The sequence below is a fragment of the Ictidomys tridecemlineatus genome, chromosome 8, assembly GCF_052094955.1.
Source record: "Ictidomys tridecemlineatus isolate mIctTri1 chromosome 8, mIctTri1.hap1, whole genome shotgun sequence".
NCBI classification, from domain to species: domain Eukaryota; kingdom Metazoa; phylum Chordata; class Mammalia; order Rodentia; family Sciuridae; genus Ictidomys; species Ictidomys tridecemlineatus.
The window spans coordinates 28,020,242-28,032,050 of NC_135484.1; the positions used below are offsets into that span (position 1 = coordinate 28,020,242).

The window sequence follows — 11,809 nt, forward strand, 5'->3', positions numbered from 1 at the left end:
ATACTTCTTATTGTTGAATACTATCAAGGATGTCCACATTGCTTAGCATCTTACTGATGTATAATTTCTCTTCATTCCTAGATGCCTCTTTCCATCTTCCTAAATTATATAGTATTTGAAAAAGCAATGGAACAAGAAGGAGGTGAATTGTGACCCAGTTAAACTAATGTCCGTTGCAATACCTGAATTGAGAAAGGGCAGTGTATGGTCCAAGATACTGAGTACAGGATTTCGAATAAGACCTTTCTGGCTTTGTTTCAACCCTTGTTCAACCTCAGTTGGTTTCATTAATCATATTCCACTTGCATGTTATGGAAATTATAGTATTCTTATTTTTGAAGTGCTTTTTCAGTTTGTCGACTGACTTGGGAAGAGCTTGATGATAATGAGGCTTAGTTAATGAGAATCATTACTTTAGGATCCCTCAAATTTATAGGCAGAAGGCTACATCATAATTTTGAGATTATGACATTTTTCAATTGTTATAAAAAAGGTATTTGGCAGGATGAGGGATAATTAATGAGGATGTTCTGAGTGGAATAATGTTTATCTTTTCACTGTACAGAATATTTTAGGAATTACTTTTAATCAATGTATAAAATACTCAAGATAATTAGTTTTTAGCAATTTCTTCAGTCCTACTGCACTTATACACATATTTAGTTAAAAAATTGGGGGAAAAACTAAAAAAAAATCTAAGGATGATTATAGTATATCATATGATCCATTTTTTTCTGATACCAAAATGCCAATTTCTTTTAGAAACTGGCATAAGTCTGTGTGTATGTATGTATATTTTCTGTTTCTTCCCTAAACTCTGTACTTATCTGTCTTTTATAGGGAGATAAAAAATTAAGGTGTGATTCTGCTGATCTTCGGCATGACATTGATCGCCGTAGAAAAGAAAGAAGTAAAGAACGGGGGGATTCCAAGGGCTCCAGGGAATCCAGTGGATCAAGAAAGCAAGAAAAAACTCCCAAAGATTACAAGGAATACAAATCTTACAAAGATGACAGGTAATTGTTAAAATTGTCCGAGTTAGGTTTTAGCTTCTAATTAGCCTTTAATAATTGTCAGCTTAATTGCTTTCAATTTTGACTATGTAATCGAATGTTTAAATTTAAACAATTAAAATTATTTGTTTTACAGCAAAAATGTATTTGTCTTTTACACGGCTTATGGTGGATGAGGACAAAAACTTTGGAATAGCAAGCTAACACTGAAAAAAAAAATGACAAATTAATGTGTCCTATTATCCAGGCTACATCAGGAGGTTGGACTTCAATGCAGTGCATTTCTAGAAACAGTTTGTGTAAGAACTTTGGTTCGTTATGCTTGATTCCGCACTTTTTCAACTCATAACACCCAGAGTACAAAAATTTTAAACTGATATCTAGTGGTTTAACATGGGAGAGATGGGTGGGGAGGAAGGACTAGGAGTAGCAATGTGTATTACTCTTTTCAAAATAATGTTACCATGGATACTGTTAGCAGTGGTAAGAGTTATCAAAGGTATGACCTTTTCAGGTGTTGGATTAGAATCATGTAAATTTGATCATCATAGAGTCAAATAAATACTAGGAATACAAAATACTGTAGATAATTGTTTTTCTTGCTGTTCTTTAGGTAAATGGTGTGTTTTATTTGTGTATTTATAATTATGATTGGTATTTGCAATGTCATGTGCTTTTTATTTCTATATTGGTGTTATGGCCCAAACCATACAAACTGTTCTCACCCGGGGTGTACAAACTACAGTCATTTTAATCTTGGCCTTAAGAACCTTCTTTTTCCTACTCCTCTTTTCCTTTCATTAAAATAACAAAAGATTCTATAAGTTAACTTAAAAATATTTGGAGAACTCTACCTCATTCTTGAAGTTTAACAGTCTACTAGTTTAGACCATAGCATGTTTTTAATAGTGGTGTAAAACATTGAAAGAGAATGGAAACAGACTGTCAAAGTTTAACACCCAATTATTTTACTTATGTAATAATTTTAATAGGGGATAGTTTTTTGAATATCCCTCTTGTTACTAAGATTCAACAGGGTTCTCTATCTTTTTAAAAATGGCACTTTTTTGTTTTCTTTATTTTGCAGTAAACATAAAAGTAGAGAGCAAGATCATTCTCGATCTTCGTCCTCTTCAGCATCACCTTCTTCTCCCAGTTCTCGAGAAGAAAAGGAGAGTAAGAAGGAAAGAGAAGAAGAATTTAAAACCCATCATGAAATGAAAGAATACTCAGGCTTTGCAGGAGTTAGCCGACCACGGGGAACCTTTGTAAGTAATAAAATCGCCTTAGATTATTTGATAGGGTTTTACTTTATTGTACACAGGGATGTCAAAGATAGATTATCTTTTATGTGAATCATTATTCCTGAAGTCAGAATTAGCTTTGAAAAATGAAATGACATTTAAAGTAATGTCTTCAGTAAAAAATGCCATTTTTGAAATCTTAAAGCATCTGTGAACTAGATTTTTTTCAGATCAATGAGCACATGTAGTCCTTTGTAGTCCTTAGAAACATGAGTATCAAGGAAAGTTATTGGTGGAGATCTATTTTTTTTAAAACACTTTATTAGTTTTTGAAAAACTATCATAAAACCTAAAATATTTTATATGTTCATCTCTGTATTACAGCTATTTTCATTTTTGCCTGTTCAAGTCCTTGCTTATGTGTATCAGCATTGAAGTAATATATAACTTTCTGTTCTACCTTGTATACACATTATCCTTATGTTTCCATAAAGTTGTTAAACTGTTTAATAATTCCATAGTAGTACATCTTCTTGCCACTTTAAGTTATAGATTCATATTTCTATCTTCAGCTCGTTTCTTATTGTAGGATTTATTAGGTCATGTGGGAAGAGACGAACTTTTCTTATATGGTAATAGATGTTGTTGAATACTTCGGACTCCTGAGATAATTCAGAGGAACTAGGCAACTCTTAGGTAGTAAAGTGGGAGCGGGCTTGTTTGTTTTAAAATTCAGGCCTTTAAAAGTGCGTCTTCTAACATTTAGGTTTTTCCCCCCCTCACCCCCCTCATCAGTATGCAGAGTTGTTTCCCCCCCCCCACCTATGTTATAAAATGGCCATTCTTTTCATCCTCAGTGGCTATGAAATTAAGATTCAGGTAGAAATGGCAATATGTTTTTTTTTTTTTTTTGTTATTGCAGTAAAATTAGAGTTTGCATGTGACTAAATACTTTTGATTGCATTACTAAACAATTTTGTTAATGTTAATCAGTTTCGAATTAGAGGCAGAGGAAGAGCCAGAGGAGTTTTTGCTGGGACAAATACTGGTCCAAACAACTCAAATACTACTTTTCAAAAGAGACCGAAGGAAGAGGAATGGGATCCAGAATATACCCCAAAGAGCAAGAAGTACTTCTTGGTGGGTGTTAGAAATCTGTGTTTATTTGGTTTGCAATTATTTTCAAGATATACTAGGTGAATACATTTGAGTACAGATATCCACTAATATGAGAAAGATTCACCATAACATGGGAAACCTTTCCAAAAAATCATTACTCAGATGATTTGAAGCTTTTTAAAAATGTGGGTCCCTTTACTCATGTTATTCTTATTTGATATCATATGTAGGCTGATCAAGGTCAACTAAAAATAAACCTGATTTGATAGCCGTTCATAGAAGAACATTATGTTATAGTTGAGCTTAATATATGTTTCATATCTGTCTATAAGACAGTAGTTGCAGAAACTTCTCTTTCAGATGCCCTATTAATCATCAGAGCTATTTGTTTAAAGATGGAAAATATTTTCATACTACTTGTAACTAAGGATCTTAGGGATCCTTAAATTTTTCTAAAATTTAATTTTAGAAAATGGGCTAGATGCACTGATTTGATGCTTCTTTGTGATGTAGATGAAGTAGTTTTCCAAGAATAAACCTAGAGGCGATGAGTTCTGAAAGATCACCAGATGCGGATGATAATTTTCTGCAATTTGTCATGAGGGAAAGGGTCTGTCCTGCATTATAGAGTTAGACTTAAAAATGTCAAAAAGTATTATCCGAAAGTATTCTTTTTTTTTTTTTTTAATAAATAATAGTTCTTCAGGGAAGTCATGCTTCAGAGGCTAGTTTAAGAATTAGTTGCTTAGTGGAAGCAAGGATGAAAATAGTAATGGATTTATTAGAAGATTTTTCTTTTTTCATTTGGCTTTTTATAAATATAGTTGACTAAACCTGAATGTCCATGATAGGTATGCTTAGATAGAGGGTAAAGCTGCATTCTGAAGTGAATCTCTGTTTTGTTAGGAAAATGGTAAATGTAATTCATTCAAGTTTATTTCTACTTTTTTTTTTTTTTAAACGTCCAGAAGTTTGAAAAAGTTATATGAGTTGTGTTTGCTCAGTTTATACCTTTTTCATGGGAAATTTGTACTAAGTTGCTTTTGAGTTGACAGTCTGGAAAGTAAAAGGCATTTGATTGAGTAATAGATGCGTCTACTTTTTGATTTATTAACAGACTACTGTTTATACTGGGGTACTAGAAAAGGAAAAACACATATAAGATGATACTTAAGAGACCAGTAATAGAGAAATTTTCTAATTATATATGGTGGCTTTTCCCAAAGGAGGGAATTGTGGATTATGGCAGAAGTGAACGACATTCTAGGGAAACTTGGTTTGACTCAAACTTGGTTGAGCTTAAAAGGTGGGCAACTATACTACAGATTTCAGAAGGGGTTAAACAGTATGCATAGAGAATTTTAGTGCATTGGATGGTGGTATAAGTTTGTGAGAACAGAGGAAAAGCAAGTCTGATAGGGAACGCCATAGTACTTTAATTTGGGTTTTAAATGGGGTTCAGAAAAATCATGTTTTTTTAAATAGAAGATTTAGAGGCTACATTTGAGAAAAGGTGAGAATGTGCTTCTGGGAACTTTTGAGACCATCTAGTTGAATGAGTGTTGTAATACAGAATAGGGTTTGTAGAGGGAAGCTAATGTCTTTGGGAAGATCAAATTCTGTTCTGGTCAGGTTCTGACAAGGAGAGAACTCAAGTGGAGATGTCCAATGGGTAGTTGTTAATATAGTTTTAGATGAAAAAAATCTTAAGGGTTGGGGAATGAGTAATACCAGTAAAGTATGAGAGGTAAACCAAGTGTGAAAGGTGAAACAGTTAAAAGGGAATGAGAGGTGACCACAGTACATAATGATTGTTTGCCACTTCACTAATTTAAAGATATATAGGTCAGATCTTCTGCCATTCTTTCAGATTTTGACTTTCAATAATGTATTTTATCAATAAGATAAATTGTGTTATTTTAAGAATTTAGCTACTTCAAATTAGTAATTTATTCGCTTTTTTTTTTTCTCTACTGAGTATTGAACCAAGGTGCACTTTGCCACTGAGCTACATCCCCAGACTTTTTAAATTTTTATTTTGAGATGTAGTCTTGCTAAGTTGCTGAAGCTTTTCTCAAAGTGGAATCTTCCTGCCTTAGTGTTCAAGTAGCTAGGATTATAGATGTGTGCCACTGTGCCTGTCAGTAGCTGTACTATTTTATGTTTCTGTTCTGGGCTAAAGTTTGAAAATTTGTATATAAAACTGTATGTATGCATGTGTCACACTGATATTCACTAGAACATTGAGTAAAATTAGCACCTGAATACACAAGTTATTTTCCTTATAAATCAATTCTCCGACTTGATTATTTTGGTTCATATTTGTTGTGAGCCATTGAAATAACAACTCTAACTGGGTATGGTGGTGCAGGCCCTCCAGTGACTTGAGAGGCTGTGGTAGGAGGATCACAATCTCACTATAGAGTGCCTCTGTTTTCAGGTTTCCAGTACCAAAATAACAACAAAGAAGAAACAGCAACTTCAGTCTTACATGTCGTCTCCCCTTCCCCCCATTGAACCCAGGGGCGCTTGACCACTGAGCCATACTCCAGTCCTTTTTCATATTTTATTTATAGATGGGGTCTTGCCAACTTGGCTAGGGTCTTCCTAAGTTGCTGAGGCTGGCTTTGAACCTGTGATCCTCCTGTTTCAGTCTCCCAGTTTAAAGTTTTTATTATTCAAATTTTAGTGAATATTTGAACTATATCTATTTTTCGTCTTTTTGTAAAGAGACTGATCTTTTATACAGCTAGTGTTGAATATAAATATAATCAAAGATAGAAGTCAGAAGAAATGAAATTTCAGAATACTAGATATTTCCCTTAGGATCTTTCAGAATGATCAGTAGTATAGAAATTTTGCCTTTGTTGATAAAAATACTTAGAAATAATAAGTAGCAACTTACAGAGAATTACTGTAGTATGGTAGGTGACTTTCTTAAATACTTTATATGTATTAACTTATTGAGTGTATATAAAGTCCTTTTGAGCTGGGGTTATCATTCTGTTTTTACAGATAAAGAAACTATGAAAAAAAATAGAGTAGCTTGACCATTATGTAGCTAGGAATGTGGTCAGTACTTGGACCCACGTATTGGGCTCCAGAACAGGATTTGAAGTACCACTGATCCTCCAATTCTGAGTTATAGTAGCATTTCTTGAATTCTTTTCTGAAATTTCCTATCAACTATTTTTGTGAAACTGGAAATGTTTTCAGTAATAAGAACAGCCAGAAAGATATTAGTCTAAAGTAGAACCTGAGTGATAAGTGAGTTTGAAGAGTTGGAGTAGATGGGAAAGTAGAGAAATAAGGAGGTTCTTGGTGTTGTTAAATTGATGTATCTTCAGAGGAAAAGTCCCTGGTGAAGAAGGTGGGAGAAGATCAACATTGGCGTTTAGGTAACCCTTTGAAACTTGATTTTGTGTGTGTGTGTGTGTGTGTGTGTGTGTGTGTGTGTGTAGATAGATAGTAGTGCTGGCGATCAAACAAGGATCTTGCACGTACTAGGCAGCTGCTCTGACCCTGAGCTTTATGTATATGTTTAGCCCTGAAACTTGATGGTCCTATAGAGAAAGGATGAGAAAGGATAAGAGGATCCAAAAGATCCTGGTTTTAATAGATACTCATATTTTAGCTAGCTTCTGGCCCTTTGTGAAATAATGTATTTAATCTGAAATTATTCTTATTTTTGGTATCAAGGATTGAGTCCTGGGGTGCTTAACCACAGTGCCACATCCCCAGCCTTTTAAAAAATATATTTTTACTTAGAGATAGCATATTGCCAAGTTGGCTAGGGCCTCGCTAAGTTGCTGAGGCTGGGTTTGAACTTGTGATCCTCCTGCCTCAGCTTCCTGAGATGCTGGGATTAGAGGCATGTGCCATTGTGCCAGGCTTCAAATTACTTAATTCTTAGAATTTGAAGATTAAGAATATGATTAGCATAAATAAATTTGGTAACTGCTAGGATACCTTCTGAAAGACAGTTTATCAAATTTCAGATGATTGTACTTCTAAAAGTAATGGCCAGTTTAAAGTGACTTTCAACTTTACCACCACCTTTTCTATTTCTGCTAGTTCTTAGCTGCCTTGTACAATTAATCATTTACGAGGCTCTATGGGTGATGATCATAAGGGATTTTAATTTTTCAGCATCTCAATTTTTAAAAATCTAACACAGGGACAGTTACCAGTATTTTATGAGGGTTTGTTGAACAAATCCATGTTATGTACTCAGAATAAAACTTTACCCATAGTAAGCACTATAGAAGCATTATTATTATTATTATTATTATTATTATTTTTTGTGGTATTGGGGATTGAACCCAGGGCCTTATGCATGCAAGGCAAGCACTCTACCAACTGAGCTATATCCCCAGCCTAGAAGCATTATTATTAACACCATTATTTACAGAGTTAAGGTTTCTGTTAATATTTTTTTTTGAACCTGTGCCTTTACTCTGAAACTTTCTGCCTCTTCCCACAGATCCATGGAATATTGGGTCAGTACCACACACACACACACAAAAACCACACTTTTATAGTGGGTGTGTTAATGCTGTAAACACATATGAAATTATATAATCGAGTAGGTATCATTTTGAGTGGCCAACTATTTTAAAATATTTTATGTTAGGCTTGCAATTAAATTCTTCCTGATGTATTTAGATTTTATTTGTCTTTTGCATTTTTGGGGATCAACTGTAGTGTGTTGCACATGATAGAAAAATCTCTGTACTAGTGGCTACATCCCCAGCCACGATGTGTTTTGAGTTCATTTTTTGATAGTTATATGGGGTTGTGCACACCTCTACCATATAATCTCCCTACTGCCCCCTGCTTTTTTTGTGTGTGTGTGTGGTGCTGGGGATTGACCGCAGGGCCTTGTGCATGTGAGGCAAGCACTCTACCGAGTGAATTATATCTCTCCCCCTTTCATTTGTTTTAATAGAGATTGGTAAATGTTCTTTCATTATAGTATGTTAATTACTTATATAATCCCAGTTTTGTAAATCATGCAAGAGGGTAATCTGTATTAAATACACATGCACAAAGACTATACAATATTTTGTTTGGATTATGCTTGTTTCCTTGTAAAGGGGCATCATTTTGCTCTATTTCCCATTTTGTGGGTGACAAATCTAAGAGTTTATAAATTCAGGTGGGCTATAGTTCATTAAAGGTACATTCAGGAGACGGTCTTTTGTATTTGCAATGTAATATTCTGCTCTACCAAGTTGGGTAGTTTTCAATTTTGGAGATTGTTTTTTTCCTTAATAGAATAATTTGTAAGTTGGGGGAGCATCAGTAATTGAATAAAGTAAATGAAAAGTTAAGGTTGGAATGTAATAACTGCAGTACTTCAAGTTGGTGAAGAAGAAAATAGCTGAGGCAACATTATTCCAGGGACTATACTATCATGGTTTGTCATTAAAATTTCCTAGCTAGAAGATTGATATGTACTATACATTGATCTAGATTTGAATCTTAATATAGTATTTTAAAATCATATTATCTATAAGGTATAGTTCATACCACATATTTTTATTTAATGAATATGATAATATTGTAAGGACATTTTTATTACTTTGCCACATCTTTCTGACTATAGTAATTTTGTTGTGAAAAAGTCCGATATTTTTATCTCATTGCATGAAGCATAACAGCCATGGACTTAAGTTGATATAATACAGACACCATAACAATTAGAATTCTGAAAATTAGTGGTAGTTTATCAGTTGAGAGTTTCCTAGTAGTTGTTTGGGCAACCCTTAAGGGGTGCTTGTGTTTCTAAGTATTAAGATGTGATTACTCTGACAGTGTTTTACCATGTTTTAGGAGATAACCAGTCTCACATACCCAGTTTTCAGAAGATTAATTACATTATTTATGATTGAACGAGAAGTCATCTTTTTATAAGAAAGATTTGATGATTTTTTTTTTTAACCTTTCTGTAGCATGATGACAGAGATGATGGTGTGGATTATTGGGCCAAAAGAGGAAGAGGTCGTGGTACTTTTCAGCGTGGCAGAGGGCGCTTTAATTTCAAAAAATCAGGTAGCAGTCCAAAATGGACTCATGATAAATACCAAGGGGATGGAATTGTTGAAGATGAAGAAGAGTCCATGGAAAATAATGAAGAAAAGAAGGAGAGACGTAAAGAAGAAAAGGTAGATAATTTCACCTTGATTCTTGAAAGATTTTCGCTGGTATGAATTTGGTGGGTAAATCAGTTAATTTTTATGAACATGGGATTATAGTATATATTTCACTGTCCTTATCCTTATTAATCATCAATTTCTCTATTCTTTTCTTAGGAATAGTGTATCTGAAGTAAATTGGCAACAGAGAGCAGAACTTGCACCCACCATTTTTTTTTTACCTGATTTTTGTTTCAGATAAGAATGTAAGCATTTTACTTAAATTTTACTGTTTGCAAGTAGTCTATAGAAATTTTGTTTTAAGTCTTCAAATATCTTGAAAAATAGTAGACTGTATGTTGAAAATTGTACTGAAATAAAGTAGAAAATTGTTAACGTTCCATATTTGTAACTATCAACTTTTAAAAAAAAATCTTTTACTGTTTTTGTTACATGCATTGTAATTCTGCTTTGTCTATAAGATATGGTCAAGTACAACTCTGTGAAAGTTCTGATTCTCTTCCCTCCCTGTTTGTTAATGTTTTATTCTGAAGTAAACGTTAGCTCTACATTACAAATCCCTGAACAGAAATTGTTTATAGTGACCACACTAATTATTTTAACTGTATACATCTGTTTAACATCTTCCTTAATTCGAACACTACATTGTAGGGTGGCTAATTTTTGATGTATACCATAAAGTTGTTCTTTTGGTAAACTATGCTAGTTTCACACTTCAGCAAATGTTTAAAGAAGGCAGGAAAGGTTTGCCAGTGACTAAAAAGTACAAACTATTAGATTGAAAGGTTTGAGAAAATGTTATTTTTACTGAAAGCAAGCAGTGGCCTATAAAAACACATTTTTACAAGTCTTTCCTATTTTAGTTTAAAATTCATTGTTTTCTTTTTATTCTTATTTGATAGTTTGAGTCATGGTCTTAGATACCAGCTATTTGAGAGAAAACTGATTTGTAATAATATTGCAAGTAAAACTCCGAGTACCACAGAACATCTTAGTTTAAGGAAATCACAAAAACAACAAAACCTGTAATCCTGGTGTTGGTATGGAGGAGGATTCCTGCAGAATAAATTTGATGCGTTAGTATATATTTCACAGCTTACATATTTATTTGTGCTTTTGAACAGCTGAAAATTAGTTTGTAGTGTGACTATAAGAAAATAAGACACACAGCATATTGTTTCTTGGTACTTTAAGTAACCTGTTTTTCTAATGTCACCAATAAAAGGTTTTGGCAATGTTGTAGCATTGATCTACCTTGGTTTTTATTTTATTTTTTCCTCCTTTTCAGTTGCAGTTGGTAAAATGGCTTTTTCTTTTACTTTCTATGGGTTCTATTCTTCAGATAGAGATGATCTTTCAAATGTAAATTACTTTCTATGTTTATGTTAATAGCTTTTTTTAAAGGAATGAAAATTTGAAATGGGTACACTTGCCAGTGATTTTGTTTTTTCAACATACATAAAGCTAGCACATTTCATTTTAATTCAGCATCTGAATTAGTTGTATATGTTTACATTTGAAGAAGATAATGCTTCTGTTATAAAATTTTAAAGATCTTAAGTATATGGCTCTTTCATCCTCAATTTTGATGATTTGCAGTGTGTCTAGCACCTTGATTACTGCCAGGGACTTTGCTAAGAGCTATTGGAAACTAAACTAAAACCAAAGTCAGTATATATTTGTGGCCTAAACTCCTTGGTATTGCATGATTTCTCACTTTAATTTTGTCTTTCTGAAATTGTCTAGTTATACAGGATATGCCTGCATAAGTAACTTTGTGTTGCTTTAATCAGGATACAATTAATAAATCTCTATTCAGCTTTAATGCTTATTAAAGCAACATGGATTTGATCCTCCAGTAGAGAATTTTCATGATTGTTCTGTTTTGTATAAGTATATAAAACTTTTTATCTTAACTGTTTGTTATTTTACTAGACACCAAATCCCTCTTTATAATTGTGCAGTTTTGCTTTTCTGCTTAAGACAGAGAAAATGGGATTTGCTGAGAAGTTATTTAATAGGGAGATAAATTGGAAATAAAACTGCTTAAGGTCCTATGGGCAGGTTACATTCTAAGTGCAAATGCATTGCTTTAATCTTTGGTTACTTTTATTAACTTAAAAAAACTTTGAAGGAAGAGTATCCTACCAGAATATATAGTAGGATAGGGTGATTCTGAGAACTCTGACATAGAACACCATTATGGATGTTTATTTTTTACAGAGCCAAGCATATAAAAAGTGGTCTGTTTATTTTTTTAAACCACAATTTAACT

General features: G+C 33.3%; 1 protein-coding gene across 13 annotated transcripts in view; it reads left to right on the forward strand.

Annotated features, from left to right (window-relative positions):
• Positions 1-10,776, forward strand: part of Bclaf1 (BCL2 associated transcription factor 1) — a 29,563-nt gene extending 18,787 nt beyond the window's left edge. For 8 of the 13 annotated variants that reach the window (XM_013360521.4, XM_021729434.3, XM_005329795.5 and 5 more), the window contains 5 exons: positions 841-1,016; positions 2,101-2,281; positions 3,251-3,397; positions 9,331-9,543; positions 9,691-10,776. In XM_013360521.4, the coding sequence (XP_013215975.1) occupies positions 841-1,016; positions 2,101-2,281; positions 3,251-3,397; positions 9,331-9,543; positions 9,691-9,696 (723 nt within the window). In that variant the 3' untranslated portion in view covers positions 9,697-10,776. Of the gene's footprint in view, positions 1-840; positions 1,017-1,149; positions 1,313-2,100; positions 2,282-3,250; positions 3,398-9,330; positions 9,544-9,690 lie in introns of those variants that run through there. The other 5 variants (XM_078019073.1, XM_078019077.1, XM_078019074.1 and 2 more) reach the window with 2 other exon arrangements.
• Positions 10,777-11,809: the final 1,033 nt, after the last annotated feature.